Here is a 24526-nt window from a genome sequence, read left to right on the forward strand (position 1 = left end):
CATCAAACATCTGCAAGGAGTTTGTATGTTCTTCCCATATGTGCGTGGGTTCTCCTCCTTTTCCAGCTTCCTCCAATCCCTCTAGTATCTGGGCCCAATATGATTATAAGTTGTATAATCAATAATGAACTACACAATAGCTATAAGTCTAAACATAATAAAACTCTTGTATTTTTTTTTTTTCAAAGCTGGAAATGCTGTATGAGGAAATTCTCTACACATTAGTTTACATGGCCGGCGTCGTATCCTCTGAACATGTCGCCAGTGAAGAAGAACTGTTTTACTACCTTCAAAGGGTATGTGACCTCTGCTTCAATATACCGTATATAATTATCATTCCTATAAATGTGTCTCCTGACCTGTCTTCAAAAAACAATCATTGCTAATAGACATGTGTTTTCCATCATTGCCATTAACATCAGCACCATGGTCAGCTCACTCAGTATTACCATGAGCACATATGATGTCAACCACTCCGAAAACTAATCTTCAGTCTAAAATCTCTCCTTTACAGGGAATCTGTCACCTGTTTGTGTTACCTAATGCGAGAGCAATATAATGTAGAAGCGGAGAGACCCTGATTCCAGCGATGTGTCACTTACTGGGCTGCTTGCTGTAGTTTTGGTAAAATCATTGTTTTATCAGCAGGAGATTATCTCTAGAGGACTACTAAACCTACTGTCATGTAGTACTCCATATTAATGAGCTCTGTATAACTCCGCCTCCAATACTGATTAGCAGCTTTCTGCCTATGCACAGTGAACACAGATGCCAATCAGTGGTGTGGGAGGGGTTATACACAGCTCAGCACTCAGAGAACTGCTAAATGTGCAGCGGATAAAACTGATTTTATCAAAAGTACAACAAGCAGCTCAGTAACTGACACATTACTGGAATCAGGGTCTCTGTCCCTGCATCATGCCTTTCTCAGATGAGGCAGCAAAAGCCTGGTGACAGATTCCCTGTAATGGACATGAACCTCCTAACTAAAAGTATATCCTTACTTGAAGGTATAAGTAGGATACTTAGGTTGCCCTATTCTTAGGTTGCGTGACTTTGTGTGGCTGGTGCTTCTCCATTACTAACCTGTGGGCTTGATGTCAGCGCCAGCTGCTGATATCAACCCCACAATCCTATTACCCCAATTGCAAACACACCAGGGCAATTGGAAAAAGATCTTAGGCTAAAAGCCAGAATTGGTGTATCTAATGGATTCCCCATTTCTGGGGAGGCTAAGGGCTGGTCTAATTGGGCTGGGAAGGGGCCAATATCTGTGGCCCTTCCCAGTCTATTAATATCAGCCCCCAGCTGTCTTCTTTGCCTTAGCTGGTTGTTAAAAATAGGGGAGACCCCTAAAAGAAAAAAATTACATTTGTTTTACATCCGAGTTCACTATGGGATGTAAATTGCTACCAGACTCAAGCGGTGGCTGATCTAACAGGAGAAGATAAGGATAGGACGTTGACCTAATCTGTTGGGATAAAATCAGGGGGCCTTCATGTACATTAGGTGGTCGGCTGGTCCTGTCACAATCAGCAGGTTCCATCTCACTTATTCTAATGTGTATGGAGGCCTATGTTCTATGACACCCTATACCCTACGGCAGGAATCCTTGGACCTAGTGATAAAAGCCAAGTTCTCGAGGTCTCAACATGTCCGTGAATTGCAGACAACACATGATTTCCATATGAACTGTGTAATACTTGGTTTTTCCAGTGGTGGGACTACAGGGAAATTAAACAACTTCTTCTGTAGATTACATCTGATCACAAGACATCTGAGTAGCAGGACACCCTATGATCAAAGGATTTATGGTGAACCATTCTAGAAAACAGTTTGCCAAAAAACTGACAACCTTCTGAACACATTTAAAGTGATAAATGTAATTTTCCCCAGGCATCGCTTCCTATTATGCATCCCTCCCTAATCCAATTGCCTTCTAGTTCCTAGACCCTACATATTGGATGTTCACATTGAAGAGCTAAGATTTTAAGCTCGGCCATAGCAATGATGGCAGCACATTCTGCCTCTAGAAGATGCACCATGCAAAGGTTTTCATGTGACAACCAGTGACATTTGCTTTAAGCATCCGTCCCTTTAAGCAGAAAGCCTGTGGACAGTCATTGCACAAACTCCATGTCATGATGCAACCGAGACAAAGGCAATTGGCTTTGGAAATGTCATCCTGCATTTGCTGAGCTGCTGCCTTCAGAGAGCTGGCCAAATTGCAGGGAAAACATGGCAGGTTGCACTCGGCTACAGCGGATAATTAGACACCAAACATATATCCCCCAGCTTCGTACTCCTACCATAATAATGCCTTGCTATCTCTCTCTTCCTCAGTACAAATATATATATATATTTATTTTCACAGGTTTTTGGAATGAGCGAGATTGACCACGAGTCCATCCTGATGCGTGTCAAAGAGTCAAAGGTAAAGTGATAACAAAATGTGCGTCCATGTTATCTGCTGGATATGAAAAGGGTGTAAACCTATCACCATGAGAGCAGGGGTGGAAATACCATTGGTAAAACCTGCCCAATAAATAAGGAGGCCAAATCCACCTTCTAACCAGGTGGAATTGGGCATCATGATTTACTATTGGGCTGTAAAGGGCCCAAATAATGTTCATGCACAGGAGCCGTCTAATCTCTGTGTCCACCAGTGCTTAAGAGGACCCTTTAAATTAGGGGATATTACTGATAATACTTAATAACATCCAGTCAATCAGTCCGGACTTCTTAACAGAACTAGCTGTACGAAGACCAGGCAAGGTAGCCCAGGTTGCCAAATTGTGTTATTACAATGCAGCTACCCTTATCTTAACTGCAGCTTGGTTAAAAGGGTATCTCCATCTTCATAAATGTTCACCCCGGGCGATGAAGAAACAAGACAGAAGAAGAATCAAAGCCTTTCGAAATGTGGCGTTGGAGAATGATGTTATCAATACCATGGATGTCAAGAAGAACAAATAAATCAATTTTGGAACAAATCAAGTTAGACATGTCACTCGAAGAAAGGATCACCAAGCTACGACTTGCCTACTTTGGACACATCATAGAAAGAGAGCCATCACTGGAGAAGGACATCATAAGAATAAGAATAGAATGAACAAGATGAAAAGGAAGACCAGCAACCTGATGGCCTGATACAATCATAGAAGACCCTGGTGGATCTATCTAGGCTTCCATAAGATCGATCTTCCAACGGATCCTTCATCCATCAAGTCGCCTTGGCTCGAAATTGAGCTGAAGGCCGTTAAATAAATAATAAATAAATGACCACTTATCCATTGAAAACGTGATAATTGGTAATTTAGTGTTGAGCCTCAAGACCGCAGTCAGGAGAAATCTTATGAAGTAACGGGTTGCGCATGTGTCCTTCCACTCCATTACAAGTCCTTGGCATTGATGATGGCTGAAATTAGCTCAACACTTGGGTATCTTCAAATATTCAGTGCGGTAGACTTAGGATTAAGCGGCAGGACGCATGTATGTATTGCATGGTGGGTGGTAAAAAGAGTATTTGCTATAGTTGACCAAAACGATTCCCAGGACTTTGGTCTAGCGGCCACGTTTGTACTCTGTGCCAGATCACTGTAAGCTGTCCACTACCTGCTGGCATCCAGAGCGCTTTTTCTGATTAGTAGGCGCTCTCCATATCATGACTATGTCAGCGTCAAAACATTGTTGTGCCGTAGGGCCTACTTAATCAGAACAGGTGCCAGGGTTGCCAACAGTTTGTTGGAATTTCACAGTACGGAGTATGAAGATCCTGCAAATCATTTTACTCAATTCTAGTGTCTACAGTTTGGCTTTACGTAGCCTTATGTATTCTGTGCTTCTATAGGAGAAATAGAAGATCACAAACTTCAAACCATTCCAGCTACAGAGCCTTACCCCATAATATGGCCACGGGTACGAGATCTTGTATTGTAGACTGAACTAGGAATACAGTGAACCTCTCCAAAATACCACCTCTTTATGCGGCCCAGATTTCAGTCCCATCATATACTATGCACCCTTGTCCTCTTCTTTGATAGTACCACTCCTCTAAAGCTGATCAGCTGGAATTGTCCAGAGGATCATTCTTAGAAATGATCAGGCCATCAATGTGCCAGTTTAAAAGGGCAAAGTAGGAAGCTGAAAAAAATGTTAAATTACCATTTGGCCAATCATATCGTGCACTTGTAATATTAGCCAAAAACAACTGAAAAATCCAATGTGATCACACTATTGTCAGGCCGTAGTCTGCTGCCATCTCTTATGAACGTTCGTATAATATCGAAATGATGGTTTATCAAAACAGTCCAAGTTGGCCATTTCATTGGACTTTTATTTCATGTGTATAGACAGCTCAAAAGACCAGTGTTCATTGCAATTGCAATTTTAGGTCATCTCAAAGAGGTTTCCCTTCTTTCTGTAGAGAATAGAAAAAACGCGATCAAGAGAAATATGAATGTTACACATCTGTACAATGGGCTGTGTGCTATCCTACAATGTACCGACGATATAATGATGACCTCAAGAACAGAGGAGCACAATGTTCAGGTTCTGAGGTCTCCAAAGCAAAGTACATGGAGCAATTAAGGCATTTCAGTGGGCGATGAGTGTTTTTAGTCCATACAAATGCATCCTTTGGAGACGTCAGATCTACAAAAATACAGTAAACAAACTGCAGATTGTGAACACTTACGCAAGTCAAGTAGTTCATGGTAAATATATACTTGCCGTAAATATAACAGTAATGACATTCATGAATACGGCTCTTCATATCTAGTCATGCTAGCCTTCCTTGCAGGAAGAATATAGATTCTTTGCTTATAGTTGTACATTACTTAAAGCGTTATGTATGAGATCAAAGTCTTTTTATCTACCTTTCTTCCCACCTCTGTAAGCAGGGACGTAGCTATATTAGGTGAACGATTTCAATTCCATCCGGGCCCTGGGGACCCAAAATTCAGGAACCTTATTCATAAGCTAGATGGTGCCTCTGTGATGCTGTGCCTGTAGGTCGGTATGGCCTGAAGCCATGGGGGCTTTGCCTTGCAGCTTGGGTGCCGCGGTGCACCAGGATGCTCCCCCTACTGATCCGGTCTAGCTTCAGTGGTGGTTGGCACCTTTTAGGTCAGGGACCCACTGAGAGGTTCATGATGACATGGTAGTGGGCTTCATACAGTCTGATCAGAATGTTAAACTAAGAACCTCATGTCCACATTTGTAATTTTTTGCATAGCTGCAATAGATTAATGTATGATTTTGGGTGTGCAGTCCATGTATTTTTTTTCTACAGTTATAGCTTATTCATAATCCACAGTGACGATCTACAAAGAGAGCGATTTTCACACTGGAGGACCCAGCCCTTCTGTGCATTAAATGGACAACTGATTTTCAAAAGGAATGGTGTAATGCTCTATTTCTCCTGCGGTGGTGCTGTAGGGCAATGAAACACTTTATCTTGAGTCCCTTTTCAGGCAATCACTGTGATCAGCTTAACAGTAGTAAGTTCTACTAAATAAGAATTGTCTAAAACCTCTTAAAAGTTGAATACTCCTCACTTAGGTTTTACTCCCATGAGACGAAGCAATTGCGCACTTCAGGAAGAAGCACTTTGACCACACATGAAGTGTTGAGGCTACGTTAGACGACCTCTTAACATGTCCTTATTTTAAATCCAAATACATAGTAAATTGAATTCTTTAAAATATTTTTCTAATAGACCGCCGACAGACTTGGCAAATGCAGCCATATGATGTACATTTCATTCATCTTCAAAAGTTGATCTTCCCTTTATATTTCTTCATTTGATGTTCCTTTCTTCCAGGCACCTATCTACGCTTTGAAAGTCACAGTGGTTCAGGCCAGAAATCTTCTTGCAAAAGATGCCAATGGTTAGTATTTCCATCATTAAAATGATGAAAAGTCTAAATTTCTCTCTTATTTTTTAGCGTTATATTTTTCTATTTCATCCCAACATCAACTTACTTATTTAGCTCTGAAGTCAAGTTGAAGATTATCGTTGGAAGCTGCGAATTTCCATTATGTTGCGCTTCTTTCCTTTCTCTGGATCTCCCAGATGTTGACGTACAAATGAGGTAACCTCTGTTGCTTTCCAGCTGTTGTTGAACTAGGCTTGCTGGAATATATAGTTCAACAACAGCTGGAGAGCCACAGGTTGCCTAAGCCTGGTCTACAGCTGCCACCATCCCAAAGATATTGTGAGTCTGGTGGGCATACACCCAACATGATGGCTTTCTCTATATATATCTAGCTATAGTCTAACCTTTTCTTCTTGGTCAACAGCTTCCAAAGGTGTTGTCAGTTTGGGTCGACATTGACCAGAATGGCTTCATCCCAAAGGTGTTGTCAGTTTAGGTCGACATTGACCAGAAGTTTGGGTCGACATTGACCAGAATGGCTTCATCCCAAAGGTGTTGTCAGTTTAGGTCGACATTGACCAGAAGTTTGGGTCAACATTGGCCAGAATGGCTTCATCCCAAAGGTGTTGTCAGTTTGGGTCGACATTGACCAGAGTTGCTTTGTTTCTCTTTGTCTGTATTGAACTTGTGGCTTCTTCTCAATTTATGGGTTTTCCATGACTTTCCATGACAGATTAATGGAGTTACTCCATTCACGAGTGACACATTCTCTTCATTTTTTATTACCTAGCGCAATTCTATACATTTTGTGGTGGCTGTGCTTGGCATTGCAATTCAGTCCTATACACTTAAACGGGACCAAGTTGCAAAAATCCGGGCTCAATAAAGAGAATACATAGAGTTCTTTCCAGAGCAACACTGTAACTTTGCTCAAAAATTAGTGAAGATCTAACTATGAGTTCCTAAGGATAAGCCATCAATGTCTTGGGAAACCCATAAAGTATTACACTGCTTTGTGTTCTTTGACCAAAAAAGGTAAAATCCATTTTTTGGCAATGATTGGCACATTGTAGCTGTGTTAATGTGTTCCAAATATTCAGGTCTATGATCTAAATATTGCTCTCTATATCTATGTATACTTGCTGCTATGTTTGTATAGTTTATATGTATATTGATACTTACACATTGGAAGCACTGAGGCAAAAAGCTGAGACACCAAACCTAAGCTTGGTCAACAGTAGCCATCATCCCAAAGGCATTATTAACTTAGGTCAACATTGACTTTTATAGCTTCATTCTCCTGACATCTGACTATGGTCAATATTTCACCGGATGTTAACTACTCTTCCCTTATCATTACTATGTTTGATTTTTGGAGTTCTACAAAACATTCATTTTCATTCATTGACCATTAAGAAAAATGAATTTCGAGACATTAAATTGCCTAGACTTTAGTTGCCATAACTTTCGGGAAATAATAAACGTGGGCAGCAGATCTCTACATGGGTTTTGTTTTCTTGTAATACCAGACTCAGGTCCGAATACTCAATGTTTATGTGTATCTGCTATGTTTGTTATCACAATGGACACCATCCTAATGGCATTGTCCGTTTGGGTCAACATTGATCAGCATGACTTTTCTCTTGAAACCCAACTATGGTGCGTATTTGACATGAGGTTACCTCCTTTTCTCTAGATATAGCTATAATAAAAAAAAGATACCCATAACCCTGATCCAGTGACCATGTCGGTAGTCAATGGCCACCATACCGGAGTTCTTTAAACTGCCTTCTACCTGTTGCAATTTCTGGAAGCTCTTCTAAATTGTAGGCCAGGCTCAACGTCAACCTTGCAGTGTAAAACACAGGTCACCTAAAAATCGAGTGGTTCCAGGGATTACATAAGTAGAAGATGGTTCACCAGGCTCACGTGCTGCAGCCTAGAAACACTGATATGGCCACTGTATCAGGGTCTAGTGAACGTTTTGATCATCTCTACAATTTATACATTGGATGTTTACAAATCAGTGACTAGCAGAGAACTGTGAAGCTAAATATCATTAATTGACTAGGCATGGCCAATAGTTACTGTGAGTGTTGTCAATGTGGTCAACAGATTTGTACATTGTTCTTCTTTCTTTACATGCCTGACTTGAATTGAAATAATCTCATCCAAGTCTATATATACCCACTTGTATGTTGACATACAGTGTATGTACCGTATATGTCCACATATTGGAAGTGAAAAACTAAGCCTAAGCCTTGTTAACAGTTGCCATCATCCCAAAGGCTTGGTCAACTTTCGTCAACATTGACTTATCATTGATTCTTCCCGTAACACTTGTCTATGGTTCATATTCAACCTGAAGTGATCTAATAATAATCAGTTGTTACTCGTTGACCAGCAAAAAAACTTGATAAGCTAAAAATTGTTAATTACCTAAGCTTGAAAAGAAGTCCCAATGATCTTGAGGATGTTATCAATGTGGTCTACAAATACTTGGCTTTTTCTCTTGAAATGACCAGTTCTGGTTCAAATATTCTGCTTTGTGTCTACGTATTCGTGTTACTATGTTGTGTATGTATATTGACCTAAGAATTGACCCAAAAAACATATGTGGTAATCACTACACGCCTACTATAACAGTAATGTATAAATACAATGCAATTCGCTTGTGTTCTATGTAGCTTTTTATCTACAACCGGTTTTCGCAAGTATGGGATCTTTGCCAATGTCATAAATGATCTGATCAAGATACTAAAAGTTGACTAGAAGGTTCACAAGATGATGTGATCTCCTAGTTTAATACGAGCTGTGCACACCATGTAGCTAAAAAAATAATCTTTCCTCTTGATTTTATATCATCATTTTGCTTATACATGCAGACCACAGCAGGGAATATAACAGAAAATATTGGCTTCTTCTAAATCACAGGAGGATAATGGATCTTTCCCCCCCAAAAAAAATCCTGACACATGGCACACTGTGTGCGAGAACCTGTGCGCAATATGTGTTGCCTTAATTGGGTGAGGACACAATCGGTGCGCTGTCTATCCATGTTGTTATATTTGTAAACATTTCCAAGTGCGCCCGCGTTCGTTGTACGGTAATTAAATTCCGTGAAACATTTATTTTTGTTGTCATGGTTTCCAATAGAAAGTAGTTTTCCCATGCTGATTCTAATGAGGATAATGATGGTTTGAGCCATGGTGGCATTATCCACCAAATGGGGTGGGCCCCTGGGTGGCACATTTAGGACTGCAGGAGGCCACTATTATTGGCAATATACTGTACTTCCTTACCCAACGCTGCCCTAACATAACCAAATTAGTAACACAGCTCTGCTGATATCTGACGAGAGGGAGACACTGGAGGGGAAATGGCTGCCAGTAGCCTGTTCTCATGCAACCCCCTGGCTGCTGGACGTAAAGGAATAATTTGCTTAGGAAACAAGACCAGGTAAGTGTGATGTGCTTTACTATAAGGCTACGCTATGGGCACAAAAAGTCTAAAACTATAGAGACATTTGCAACACGCTATGGGGACTACTGTGAGGACGCTTGGACTGGCCCACCGGGGAGTCAAAGGATTCCATGGTGGGCCCTAGCGGATCTTGATAATTTGTCCAAATGCACTGAGCATGGCAGAACATTCCTCAAACAACAAATAAAGTCAATCTGTCAGCTGGTTGTTGCTTTATAATCTCAAGACAGCAGGAGAAAGTGGGTTGAGACAGAGTTGAGTGATGTGTAATTTATTACCCTGTGTGGTGTTGTTTCCTTATAGTTTTATCGCTTTGTGATTGTCATTTCCTGGACTACATTAATCCGACTACGCCACCTCCTCCTCCTGTGATAAGCAGCTCACTGTCAATAGACAACGTACATGCAGAGCCTGGTATGGGCAGGGTTATCTGTGGTGTGGGCGGGGTTATCTGTGGTGTGGGCGGGGTTAGCTTTCTCAGCTTTGCTGCATTCTAAAGCTAAAAGCTCTGATTGTGTCAGAACGCCCATACCCAGTAATCGAAGTGATACATCGCTGGATTCAGGATCTCTTTTCCTACATTATGCTGCTCTCAGATGAGGTAGCAAAAACCTGTTGAAAGATTCTCTTTAACAACCTTATTAAATGTGAAGATTTCTGTGCGTGGCGCTCATACTCTATACTGAATACATCAAGATGCTTTCAAAATCTTATTTCCATTTTTTTATCAATTGCATATCAGTAACCTGTCTATCCATCCTGAGATTTCCATAATGCCACGACTTTTTTTCCTTCTTGGTGTTACAGTTTCAACATTAAGTAGGGTATATAAAGAATCCCACAGGTTATATTGCTGTGTTTCTTTATAGACCTAACCAGTCTGTTATCTTTTTATAATTCTGCCTTTGCTCCCAGCCCTTTTTCATTATATGGTATAGTTGCTTTAGCTATTTGTGTTTTGTGCATTTTTACTATGTTTTTTAGTTATTTTTACATAGTACTTGCCTTTTTTCAACCTATGTAACTATCTTCACATTACCAGCGCTGGAAGTAATATATGTATTTTTTCATTATTCTTAGTTCTATTTTGGGTGTCAGAAATCAACCCCTAAGATGGAGCAGCTTTTGTACAGCAGATGTGCATCTTTCTGGTCCTTTGAGGGAAATAGGAATGGGATGGCCTTCTGCTAGGATTCCGGATAGCAGCTGCAGGCACATGTCAGGATCCATTCATCTATATAGAAGGAAGTGTCACTCTTGACTACAGGTCAAGAATAACAGTTGAAAGCAATCAGGCTGGTGATGCTCGGCTCCTGTGATCCAGATATGTGGATCATTGGTCGTTTGTGGCACGTGTGCACCATCTTGTCAAACGAATATACGGAGAAGAAAGCTAAAATCAGAGCAAGTCCTCGGGGTCTCTTTATCAAGACATCCCACTCTCCGAACGAACGTGGCAGTGAATGAAAAAAGAAACTGGTGCAGATCCAACGTCTTTGTTGAAGCCTTTTTTTTTTTTCCCTCCCTTTCTTAATTATAAATCTGCTCCCCCCATCCAGCGCTACAAGCAGCTGACACATTTTGATAATTTTACCCTTAGGAGATGCCAAGAAAACATCTAATCCGTAGGAGATAGAAGTCAGCGTCTTAAAGCGTTTCATGTTCGTGACTTTCGTGATGTTAGGAACCCGTCTTTACTATGTTCTTCAAAAGACTAGAAGTGCAAGAAGGTCAATGACGTACATAAGGCGAAGAATGTAATCAGCAGAGGCCGTAGGGTTGCCGGCTCCATGTAATCTCCATAAACCAGGTTTACATGGCCATAATACAGCTGCATTTTTTCTACCATATTTTGGCGACAAAACTGAGACCTCCTCTATTCTACTGACCCAAACTTCAATAGTTTGATTGCAGGGAACTGTAATCCGATTGATAAATGTGGCCATAGTACAGATATGAGACCAGTCTAACTGTTAGTGTTAATCTGTCAACAGGATTTTGTAAAGACACGGACGTAATGGCGCTGTTATACTGATTAAATTGATACCTTTGGTGAAGAAATCCACTTTGTTGTTCTTCTTTATTCATCATTTAAAGTTTTCTGCTAATTGGATTTTGGTGTACAGGGGATGGACTGTGCACTGGGTCTTCTAACTTTCTGTGATTCCCCGGCCCCTTTGCTAGCTTTGGTCTTTGAATGACAGATTACTGCTTTTTCAGTGACCCAATTCCTTAGTTTTAAATATCGTCTCGGCGCCATCATTGCCATGGTCTGCGCATGCACAGATTGAGTTCCAGGCTGGTCTACAATAAAATGGTGGCATCATTGTCGTGGTCTATGTGTGTGCAGATTGAGTTCCAGGCTGGTCTACAATAAAATGGTGGCATCATTGTCGTGGTCTATGTGTGCGCAGATTGAGTTCCAGGCTGGTCTACAATAAAATGGTGGCGTCATTGTCGTGGTCTACGTGTGCGCAAATTGCGTTTACAGTTGGTCTACAATAAATTATTACCATCATTGCTGTGGGCACAGATTGAGTTCCCAGTTCAATGATGTCTTGTAGAGATGACTGCGCATGTGCCGCATATGGCAATGACAGCACCGTTTTATTGTAGACCAGCCAGGAACTCAATCTGCGAACGCGAGGCCCACAGCAAAAATGGCATTATTTTATTGTAGACTATTTGTGCACTTGTGGATCACGGCACTGATGGCACCAATTCAAGAAATACAACAAAGGACCAGTCATTCAAAGACCAAACACAGGCGCGGGGAATCACAGACATGGACCAGAAGACCCAGTGCACAGTCCAGCCCCTGTACACCAAAATCTAATTAGCAGAAAACTTCAAATGGTGATCAAAGAACAACAAAGCGGATTTCTTCACTTTAATCTGTATAACAGATAGTTCTATGCCCCTGATCTATGTACAGAGTGACCCCTGCTCCGACATCATTGAAAAAATAGGTGTGCCATATACCCAACACGATATATTATATCCTATGTTATGACCCCTTTTAAAGGATTCTTGAAGGGATTGTTCCATGATTATAAAGTATGTTGGATAGGGGAATAACTTGCTGATTTCTGGGACCCCCACTAATCACAAGTACAAGGGTCATGAGTTCCCCATGTGAATGGAGTGATAGATCTGTAGCCACTCCATAAGCCACCATACAGTGCATTGGGTGCAAGGTCCCTATTAGGAGATATACCGATCTTCTGGCAACTTTCTAAAGACGGTATCATGTGAAGGAAAGCGAAATGCTTACCGAAAAAGACACAACCCCTGTGTGAATGAGATGTGAGAGATTCTGGAGACGATGGAAGAGACAGCAAGAATTCCTGCAGTGAATCTATAAGATAGAAATAGACTGGATGCTCATTGCTGAAATGGGAGGATTTTCTGCCGTCTTTGGTTTCTATTCTTAGGCTTTCTGCTCACACTTTTTTGGGCTTTTTAAAAAAATACGTTCTGTTGGCATTTTTTGTGCTTTTAAATTTTTACATACTTTGTCATTGGATTTTTTTCTTCCTGCAGAAAAGCCTATGGAAAGCGAAGCATGGTGAAGTTTGATAAAAGGAATAAGAAAGAGTGCGGTAAAAAGAAAAAACGTGGCACAATCTCTGTATTCAGAAGTATAGATCAAAAGCTATGATGGGAAATCCTAATTTCTCCGTGACTATCTCTGCGCACTACTATTAGGTGCTGTATCCCCATGGAAAAGAGAAAAATGTTTTGTAGTGGATATGAGCAGATGAAATAGTGACCCACATTCCCACATTTCTTCTACTGATCTTCATATTTGCCTATTGACTTGCATCTAACACCAGGCAAAAGAAAACGCTTCAGACACTTCCATTAAAAACTCCATTTTCCTAACAGTGGCTTCTTCGGACAGAAATGGCCATAAATGTGAAGCAGAAATCTATATTACCACATAACCATTAGTGATTAGTGATCAGTAAACTGCCGGAGTGCTCGGTGCTCGAATCAAGCTGGTCGGACGCTCAGACCTGCTCACCTTGAGGACCGAGCATAATGTAAGTCAATGACGGACTCAAGCATTTTTTTCTGGGAGGTGGAGGAGAGACAGAGAGACCCCACAAAGAGTCTGCTGATAGGAGTCCCTGCTCTCCCAGCAAGGGAATGCCTGGCTCAGTGCATGGGCTCAGGTGATTCAAATGAGCTGTTGTAGGAGGACCTCTGAAATCCTCTTAGCTGCTGTGGGAGGGCCTCCGAAATCCTCTGTGCTGCTGTGGGATGGTCTCTGACATCCTCTGTGCTGCTGTGGGAGAGCCTCCGAAATCCTCTGTGCTGCTGTGGGATGGTCTCTGACATCCTCTGTGCTGCTGTGGGAGGGTCTCTGACATCCTCTGTGCTGCTGTGGGAGGGTCTCTGACATCCTCTGTGCTGCTGTGGGAGGGTCTGACATCCTCTGTGCTGCTGTGGGAGGGTCTCTGACATCCTCTGTGCTGCTGTGGGAGGGTCTGACATCCTCTGTGCTGCTGTGGGAGGGTCTGACATGCTCTGTGCTGCTGTGGGAGGACATGCTTCTCTTTCATGGCATGTTCACACAGAATTTTTTTTTTTTTACAAGGATTTTGGAGTGGATCCGCTCCAATAATCCGTTTTCCAAAAAGTGATTCCAATACATCGTGAATACACTTTCATTTGATTTCAATGAGAAATCCACATTACTGTTCACACAAAGTTTTTACTTTCTTTTTTTCCCAACAAGATTTTGGAAACCTCACTGCAGAGAAGAAGAAAATGACATTTCACTACTTTAATGCCGACTGCTCTGGGAATCCGCTCCAAACTTGACACTGTCCAGTCAAAAGGCTGCAAATAAAAAGGTTATGGGGAAAAAAAACTCTTCAAAAAATGGTGCAAAAAAAACAACAACTTTCCCTATAGGAAACGTACTAAAAACCACCCATGACTTTATGAATAAAATTGTCCCAAAGCCAAGTAACGCGTCAAAGAGGAAGTTTGCAAAACTAGGAAATTCTTTAGGTTGTGTGCTCAAAATTGAGCAGAAAAAAAAGACGAAAAAATGCAACGTGTGCACAGACCCTTATTACAATCTCGTTATTTCCATTATTATGAGCAATATTTAATAAATCATAGCAGTCCTGTAAATTCATGGATTGTTTCTGCAATTTCTGGATCTTTTTCCCGTCCATCCTGGCAGCAGCCTCATATTTATTATACATGGCTGTGACTATTCTGTATTTTACTTGCTGAAATAAGGGATGGATTTCAGCAGAAGGAAGAAGCAAAATGTTCCCAAGGGGACCATAGAGGGAATACGTTCTGTCATTATCTTTGAGGCCGAGGGGCAGTATATTGAAGAACTGATCTGTGCCCGTTTGTCATCAGTTTTTCAATCTGTTTATATCATTTTCAGAGCAGGAAAGCGCACGGCAGAATATAGTGTGAAGCTCGCCGTAGGCCTAATGCTATCATACTATTTCCTAAATTCTACCCACAGCGCAAGGTGGATCCAGCTATGAACTTGTAACTCTAAGCCATCTTTTTCCAGTTGGTCGTTGTTATTATGTTGGGAATGTTGCCCCTATGATTTTGCAATGTTTCTATATGCCATTGTATTTTATTGCCAGGTCACAGCACTGCCAGAGGAAGAAGATGACCTGTGAGACTTGTTTGTGTCCAAACTTAACATTGACTTATGTTCAGTGCACTTATCTATGTTTTTATTGACTGTTCCTTTCCAGCAAAGCAATTTTGTGTGTTCTGGAGAGCGGTACGGAGTCATGTCCTGTGTGCTGGAGAGTGGTGCCAAGTCATGTGTTGTGTGTTGGAGAGTGGTGCCGAGTCATGTGCTGTGTGCTGGAGAGTGGTGCCGAGTCATGTGCTGTGTGCTGGAGAGTGGTGCCGAGTCATGTGCTTTGTGCTGGAGAGTGGTGCCGAGTCATGTCCTGTGTGCTGGAGGGTGGTGCCGAGGAGTGATGAGCGAATATACTCATTACTCGAGATTTCTCGAGCATGCACGGGGGTCCTCCGAGCATTTTTTAGTGCTCGGAGTTTTGTTTTTTCTTGCCACAGCTGAATGATTTACATCTGATAGCCAGCATAAGTACATGTGGGGATTCCCTAGCTACCAGGCAACCCCCACATGCACTTATGCTGGCTAACAGATGTAAATCATTCAGCTGCGGCAAGAAAAACTAAAACTCCGAGCACTAAAAAATACTCGGAGGACACCCGAGCATGCTCGAGAAATCTCGAGTAACGAGTATATTCGCTCATCACTAGTGCCGAGTCATGTCCTGTGTGCTGGAGAGTGGTGCCGAGTCATTGGCTGTGTGCTGGAGAGTGGTGCCAAGTAGTGAGGAGCGAATATACTCGTTGCTCAGGTTTTCCCGAGCACGCTTGGGTGGTCTCCGAGTATTTGTGACTGCTCGGAGATTTAGTTTTTGTTGACGCAGCTGCATGATTTATGGCTGCTAGCCAGCCTGAGTACATGTGAGGGTTGCCTGGTTGCTAGGGAATCCCCACATGTAATCAAGCTGGCTAGCAGCCGTAAATCATGCAGCTGAGGCGAAGAAAACTAAATCTCCTAGCAGTCACAAATACTCGGAGACCACCAGAGCAATATGTATATTCACTCATCACTAGTGCCTGCCGAGTCATGTGCTGTATGCTAGAGAGGTGCCGAGTCATGTGCTGTGTGCTGGAGAGTGGTGCCGAGTCGTGTGCTGTGTGCTGGAGAGTGGTGCCGAGTCATGTGCTGTGTGCTGGAGAGTGGTGCTGAGTCATGTTGCATGAGTTTAGGATTAACTTCTGTTGTCCATGAGATCTGGACATAGACTGACAGGGGTTAAGGAAGCCCTCCTCCGCCTCCCATCAAAGTTTTAATCCTCTTAATATATTGCAGTCATCATATTATATAGTACACTACCTGCAATTGCTCATTTTGCCTTTCTACCCAGCTAATTCTCCTCTTTTTTCTGCTCTGTGTAGAAACAAGAAGTATCTTGTCGCTGCATGAGTAATCCCTCTCTTCACCTCCTGACACAGCTTCTCCCTCCTCCCCCCTGCCAGGGACTTTTGTAGTGATGACTCATGCAGGAAAAATTGACCTCCTGTTTCTGCATAGAGCTTAGAAGGATTCAGCTCATCGGTTTTTAATCACGTGATGTCATAGACTTAATTAAAAAGAGAAGAATTAATTGAGTAGAAAGGCAAAATGAGCAATTGCAAGTATACAGTGTTATATAATATGATGATTGCAATATATTAAAGGGAACCTGTCACCATGTTTTTGGAAGATGGGATAAAAATAGCGTTAAATAGGGGCAGAGGTGGGCGTTACATTAGTGTGTTTGTTATGCGTTTATTACCCACCTAAGTTGCCGAAATACCTTTGCAAAGTCTCCGTTTTCGCCTGTCAATCAGGCTAGTCTGGTCAGATGGGCGTTGTCTTCCCCCAGATTTTGCGTAGTTTTCCGTTGGTGGCGTAGTGGTGTGCGCATGCCCAAGGTCCCGAATCCTCTGCCAGGGGATTTCAAAGAGCGCGGTGTCCGTTATTGCATTGGTGATCGGTGGGCGCGGCCATCTTCCTTTGGCCGCGCGTGCGCAGAAGCGGCGCTCTGCTGGCCGCGGCATCAGGAAAATGGCCGCGGGATGCCGCGCGTGCGCAGATGGATATCGCGGCGGCCATTTTCCTGAAGCCGCGGCCAGCAGAGCGCCGCGGCAAGCAGAGCGCCGCTTCTGCGCATGCGCGGCCAAAGGAAGATGGCCGCGCCCACCGATCACCAATGCAATAACGGACACCGCGCTCTTTGAAATCCCCTGGCAGAGGATTCGGGACCTTGGACATGCGCACACCACTACGCCACCAACGGAAAACTAAACAAGATCTGGGGGAAGACAACGCCCATCTGACCAGACTAGCCTGATTGACAGGCGAAAACGGAGACTTTGCAAAGGTATTTCGGCAACTTAGGTGGGTAATAAACGCATAACAAACACTCTAATGTAACGCCCACCTCTGCCCCTATTTAACGCTATTTTTATCCCATCTTCCAAAAACGTGGTGACAGGTTCCCTTTAAGAGAATAAACTTTTTGATGGGAGGAGGAGGGCTTTTTTAAAGGGCAAGTTTCACCCCATCCAAGTGTCAGTTGCAGAGGGTCTGCGTAGTGAGCAACAGACATGCCAGGCTAATTTGATGCTGTGTATTTTCTGCACATTTCTGCACCAATAAACTACATTAGTCTACATGTGTTTTAGTGAGGGTTTTTTATATACTTTTTTATCGCAGTTTGTCTCTTTCTTTTTTTTTTTCTGAGTCATTTAACAGCTTATTACCGTAACCCCCAAGAACCTAAAATTATAGCTTATTCTATGGATTCACCATAGATTAAAAAAAATGAACAATACTTTAAAGCATTATTTCACATTAATCAATTTTTAGACTGACTTATGGCTATAGCATATTGGTGCTGGAAGCGTTAAGAAAAAAGCAAAATCCACAAGGAGCGTTGAATTTAATATAACCGTAAAGATTCTGTATAACAGAGGAAAATACAGGTCTGGCGGTGAGTGCGGGTTAATGGAAGCTAATAAACAGCATTTACCTACATGAGCTGTTTAAAAGCCCAATTACTGGGTACGTGATGAATGTTACCAGCCTTGTATGTTCACTTATCGCAGAAAAATTACATTTTCAAAGTATTTTTCTTATTTTTTTTTATATTTAGAGTTCAGCAAACCTGTGAAATTTAAAATTCTCATTAGATGCAGAATGAGTCGTGTTCAAGGCTCGTTACATGCCTCTTTATAATTGGAATAGGTTTCAGCGACCCGTATTGCATGCTGGGAATTATGATTGTGCAAAGCTCAAAAGAAACCGAAGAAAAGAAAGAGAGAAAATTTAGCTTCCGAAAGAAGAAAGACAAAATGGAGAAACGCTCAAGTGTAAGGGAAGTTCTGCCTGCCAAGTATATCCAGGTCACCGAGGTGAAGAGCAATACCTTAAATCCAATTTGGAATGAAAACTTCCTTTTGTAAGTGGCGTGACACCGAGCGCCTAAAATATCTGCCATGTCTTATTATATACACCGACGAGGGTCTCATCCTAAATCATGTAAGCGGGCTAGAAGTCAAATACTTTATAAATCTATGGGGCACAGGAAAAAGCCACAGAGAGAGAGATACAGTCATGACCGAAAATGTTGGCACCTTTGAAATTATTCCTTATCGCAATTACACCAGTTTTGTTATTCACCTGTTTATTTCCTTTGTGTATTAGAACAAAAAAAAATTAAGAAAAAAAGGCACATTGGATATGATTTCACACAAAACGCACAAAATGATCCGGACAAAATTGTTGGCACCTTTCCAAAATTGTGGGTAAACAACTTTGTTTCAAGCATGTGATGCTCATTCATACTCACCTATGGCAAGTAACAGGTGTGGGCAATATGAATATCACACTTGAACCCAAATAAAAAAGGGAAAAGTTGACTCAAACTTTGCATTGTGTGTCTGTGAGTGCCAAACTAAGCATGGAGAACAGAAAGAGGAGTAAAGGACTGTCTGAGGACTTGAGAGGCAAAATTTGTTGAAAATCATCAACAATCTCAAAGACACAAGTCCATCTCCAGAGATCTTGATTTTCCTTTGTCCACATTGTGCAACATAATCAAGAGGTTTACAACCCATGGCACTGTAGCTAATCTTCCTGTATGTAGACGGCAGAGAAAAATTCATGAAAGGTTGCAACGCAGGATAGTCTGGATGGTGGATAAGCAGCGCCAATCAAGTTCCAAAGAAATTCATGCTGTCCTGCAGACTCAGGGTGCATCAGTGTCAGCGCAAACTGAAACTATCCATCAACATTTGAATGAGATGGAACGCTATGCCAGGAGGACCCCACTGCTGACACAGAGACATAAGAAAGCTAGGCTGCAGTTTGCCAAAATGTACATGAATAAGCCAAAATCCTTCTTGTAAAGCATCTTGTGGACAGATGAGGCTAAGATAGAGCTTTGTGGTAAAGCACATCATTCTATTGTTTACCAAAAATGGAATGAGGGCTACAAAAAAAAGAACTCCGTACCTACTGTCAAATATGGTGGAGGTTCACAGATATTTTGAGGTTGTTTTGCTTCCTCTAGCACTGGGTGCCTTGACTGTGTGCAGGGCATCATGAAATATCAAAATTACCAAAGGGTTGTGGGTCACAATGTAGTGCCCAGAAAGCTGGATTTGCGTCGTAGGTCATGGATCTTCCAGCAGGATAATGACCCCAAATATACTTCAAGAAGCACCCAGAAATAGATGGAAACAAAGCGCTGGAGAGTTTGCTGTTGGGAGAAGGCGCCTTCAAATATGGGATACCTGGAGCAGTTTGCACAGGAAGAGGGATCCAAAACTTCAGTTGAGAGGTGTAAGAAGCTTGTTGATGTTTCTAGGAAGCGATAGATTGCAGTTATTTATTCTAAAGGGTGTGCAACTCAATATTAAGTTGAGGGTGCCAACAATTATTTGTCCGACCCATTTTTGGGTTTTGTGTGAAATTATGTCCAATTTTTCTCATTTTTTTGTGTTGTTCCAACTGCCACAAATGAAATAAACGTGTATAACAAAACATGGGCAATGGCAATAATTTTCTGGGAGAAATACTGGAACAATTTCCAGGGTACCAACAATTTCAGCCATAACTGTATGAGATTAGATAGATAGATATGTGATAGGATAGATAGGACCTTATATGGTCCTTTCTCGAAAAAAGGTCCTCAATTGGACCCAAACATCACTCTTTTGCCTTTAGGGAATAATAAATTTTTAGATAGATAGATAGATAGATAGATAGATAGATAGATAGATAATACACAGATAGATAGATACCGGTACATGATAGATAGTACATAGATGAATATGATATAGATAGGTAGATGGACATGACAGATAATAGATACCATGGATAGCTATAATGTAAATGTGAGAGAGAATAGATAGATATTAACATACATTTAGGAAACATTACTGCTGTATATTCCACATTACTACATTTCCTTATGACCTGATGCTGTTTAAGTCTCGCTTCCCTTTTTCCATAGTGAGATTGATGATATCTTCAGTGACCTGCTACATCTTGATATTTGGTATGTATACACATAGTACAATGTTACTTTTATTTATTATCTCAAAGTAATATATTCAACTCCCCATTAAAGGGTGTTTGTCATCTCGAAAACACAATTTAAAGAAGCGCTCCTCATCCTCCTATCAAATTTTTTAATCCTCTGAATATATTGCAGTAATCATATTATACAGTACTGTGTACTTACAATTGCTCATTTTGCCTTTCTACTCGGCTAATTCTTCTCTTTTCCATTAGGTCTATGACATCACGTGATTAAAACTGACTAGCTGATTCCTTCTAAGCTCTATGTAGAAATAGGAGGTCTCTTCTCCTGGCATGGGTCATCACTGCAAAGTTCCTAGCTCGAAGTCAGGAGGTGAAGAGGGGGATGATAAATGCGGGGACAAGAGACTTCCTGTTTCTACATAGAACAGAGAAAAGAGAAGAATGAAATAGGTAGAAAGGCAAAATGAGCAATTGTAAGTACACAGGGCCATATAATGTGACGACTTAAATATATTAAGAGGATAAAAATTTTGATAGGAGGAGGAGGAGGGCTTCTTTAAGCAAAGAACATAGTCATATAGTGATCTCTGCCCCTATATAAATCATACCTATGGGCGCATGTCAGAGGTTTCTGTTCAAGTAGAACTTGCACTGGCCAAGCAAGCGCTGTCAATCAACATACAGAGAGGTGGCAAGGAATGCTAATTAAGGGGACATAGTGGTGCACTGAGCAGTCAACTGCGCCAAGGGTACAACAAGCACCATAATTTGCATATAAAATAAAAATAGTTTTCTGGGCTACAAATACATGGAAAACGCTACAGATAGGATTAATAAAGGGGCTGGGACTACTACATGACAAAGTTTTGAGCTTAAATTGTGGTTTTGAGATAACACACTCCCTTTAAATTGTAGTAAGACTTTTCACCTGAAATTAACTGCGAGTAAGAATCTATTGTCTTCCCAGGGATCACGACGATGATGTGTCGGTAGCAGAGGCTTGCAAGAAGCTGAATGAAGTCAGTGGATTTAAAGGCATGGGCAGGTGAGTGAGGAACCAAATCACTATGTGTCCCTTACCATGATCAGCTGTAATCTGTGAGAAAACATGACTGTAAGTGGTCAAATTCCCCGCCGGACTGTAAGGCGGCCAGGGTGGTAGTCGTGGCAATGGGCTGTAGTGTTCCCACACCCTGGCGCCCCACAGATGAAATACAAAGTCTTTTCTGTATTGTGTGTGTGATGCGTGAAGCAGAGTACTCGTTTCAATCGCTGGTGTCCCCTTGGTCTCGGTCACACCAGCCTCTGACTTCCAGGTTCCAGGAAATACCACAGAGTCACAGTTCTTTTCCAACAGTTCAACTTTACAAATAACATGAGCACACAACTCTGAGTCTCACATCCTGCGCTTTCCCTGTCGTCTGGACAGATTCTGTTCCTTCCCGCAGCTCCCACTGCCCTGCAATCCCGGCCATATCATTGGACAATCCATGTCCCGTTTGTACATTCCTTTTATCTGCCATCCGGGTAGCCTCTTTGGACAATCCGTGTAACATCTGTACCCTCAATTTCACCAGCTCCCTGTCAGACCCTCGTCCGGTTTCATTAGGGAAAGGTGCCGGGAACGTCATCTCAGCTGCTCTCACCCCTGTCTTAGACCCCGAATCTTTCCTGGGGATGATTCCGCTGAGCTGGTTTCCGTTTACTCTGTTCTCCAGCCTGGGGCCCCTTACTGCCATCTGCAGACTTATCCCCACAGCTTGCCACTGTCTAATGCATACATCCTGCCCTTGGGCAGGTTGCCCAGGCATCTGATCCTAATCAGGAAGTATCCTGACTATACTTCCCCTCTGCTCTGTTCTAACTCCTCCCCACTGAATAACCCCTTGCTGCCTGTGCCTAACCTAACACTCTTATCTATCCTATTCTCTAATGTGCCCACTCTATTCTAATCTCCTATAGCCCTGCACTTCTTCCTAAGGCGCAACACGTGACAAATACATTTACACAATAGTAAAACATTAATAAAATATCAGGGTGACACAGATGAACAGTGTTGAGAGAAGGTACATGAGTGTCCCTGCCACCTCGTTACAGGACCACCACAGGGCAAAGCAGGCATTACACAGGTCCATTGATGTCTGTGGATTACAGGACAGATCCTGCCAAGTAAGAGGCGCTCTGGGTAACTGCTCTCTAATCCACAAAAAAAATTACCTAATAGGGGTATAACCTGTGTTTTCCATATTGGAACCCCCTTTAAAGGGGTATTATACCCATAGCATGTGACAAGTTATCTGTAGGATATGCCAGCATTTGCTGTTCTACCACTAGAATAATGAACACTTTGTGGACCATCACGTCTTCTTCCAACTTTTTGTAGTTGGCGGGGCACCTAGACGAGAGCGGCTTTGTCGCCAGAGAATTAAAAAAGTTATGGCTCTTGGACGAAGGCAAGGCAAAAGTGAAAAATTGACTATTCTAGAGAGGTTTAAGGACTGTAACGACATACATTTTGCCATCCAGCTCTCCACTTCTCCAAATTATACACAATAGAGGCATGGAGAGAGCTGTGGAGAGTCTGAACCATGCCTGTCCTGCTTCTTTTTCTGGTCACTGGATAGACACAGCACCATCATCCTCATCGGGGATCGTTTTGGGATCATACCTTTCTGGCTGTAATCAGTCCAATGCCATCACTCGCTGATCATGGTGGTTCCACTGCTGTTCCACCACTAGAATAATGTTTTGTGGACCACCACGTCGTCTTCCAACTTTTTGCAGCTGACAGGGCACCTAGTTAAGAGCAGCTTTGACTACGGACAATGAGAAAACGTTATGGCTCCTGGACGAAGTGGAGGCACAAATGGAAAATCGACCAGTCAGGGAGGGTTTAAGGACTGTAAGGACTTATATTTTTAATACCTCTGTGTTGAAGAACGCAATACTACTCTAGACTTCTCTAAAATATACACTACAGAGGCATGGAGGGAGCTCTGGTGAGACTGAACCATGCCTGTCCTGCTTCTTTTTCTGTCACGGGATAGACACAGCACCATCATCATCATCATCATCAGGGGCCGTTTCGGGATCATTGAAACCCCCCAAATTGTCAGATTCTGTCCGAAATCCCAGGATTCTGAACTCTTGTTTCCTATAGTAAAGTCATTGGAGTGATTCTGATCACGTCGCACCCGGTTTGGCACTCTATATTTGAGTCTGTATGGCATGACTCTTCACTGAAGTGGCCCCGCCCAGATGACTACTCGTTAATTAGCATGAAGCACCCAGATAACTCTTTTTAAAGATTGCATGTACTTGGTTTATTTGTGATATTTCACGTCACCGGCTAATCACAGTCACTTATTCCGTGTTTGTACAGAGGAGACTTTGATGCGCGTAAACCAAGTTCACGTTCCGATTAATAGACACAAAAAATGATTCCTATTAATAAATGTTCCCGCCGTCTCTTTATACTAACGATTTACAGAACATGTCAGTGGGATGTTCAGCGGAGCTACTACAGCAATTAGTGGGAAAAAAAGCAATTAAAGGAAATATTACAATCTAGCCGTAACCTAACCAGTCTTCGATTTTAGACCCGCGGGTTATTTGCCATTTTACATTCTTCAGGTAATGACTGGAGAAAAATATTTCGGCTTAAAAATAGAATAAATTACGGACAAGAAAATGTATCCTTTTTCTTGTTTGGTGTTAACGACTAATAAACCCAAATTATCGTCCATTCGCAGCGGTCCCGTAGTTTGTGACTGCGATGGATCAGGGGCAAATTTAGGAACATTCTAAACTCTACCTCAGTTAGGAAGAAAATAAAGGGTTAAATAAAAAAGGGGGTCTTTTACTGTATTTTAATTTAATTTTAGAGACCGAGACCCTGATTCCAGCGATGTATCACTTAATTTATTGGGTGCAGCAGTTGTGATAAAATCACAGTTTTCTCTGCTGCGGATGCAGCAGAGCTCGGAATGTTCAGCTGTGTATAACCCCGCCCACATCACTGATTGGCAGGTGT

General features: G+C 42.0%; 1 protein-coding gene across 2 annotated transcripts in view; it reads left to right on the forward strand.

The window, feature by feature from the left end:
- BAIAP3 (BAI1 associated protein 3) overlaps positions 1 to 24526 on the forward strand; it is a 292957-nt gene that overhangs the window by 203171 nt on the left and 65260 nt on the right. For both annotated transcript variants that reach the window (XM_077274813.1, XM_077274812.1), the window contains exons 5-10: positions 189 to 296; positions 2375 to 2434; positions 5825 to 5891; positions 18190 to 18403; positions 20462 to 20506; positions 21461 to 21538. In XM_077274813.1, coding sequence (XP_077130928.1) covers positions 189 to 296; positions 2375 to 2434; positions 5825 to 5891; positions 18190 to 18403; positions 20462 to 20506; positions 21461 to 21538 — 572 coding nt within the window. The remainder of the gene's footprint in view (positions 1 to 188; positions 297 to 2374; positions 2435 to 5824; positions 5892 to 18189; positions 18404 to 20461; positions 20507 to 21460; positions 21539 to 24526) is intronic.

Source organism: Ranitomeya variabilis, chromosome 7 (genome assembly GCF_051348905.1).
Source record: "Ranitomeya variabilis isolate aRanVar5 chromosome 7, aRanVar5.hap1, whole genome shotgun sequence".
NCBI classification, from domain to species: Eukaryota; Metazoa; Chordata; class Amphibia; order Anura; family Dendrobatidae; genus Ranitomeya; species Ranitomeya variabilis.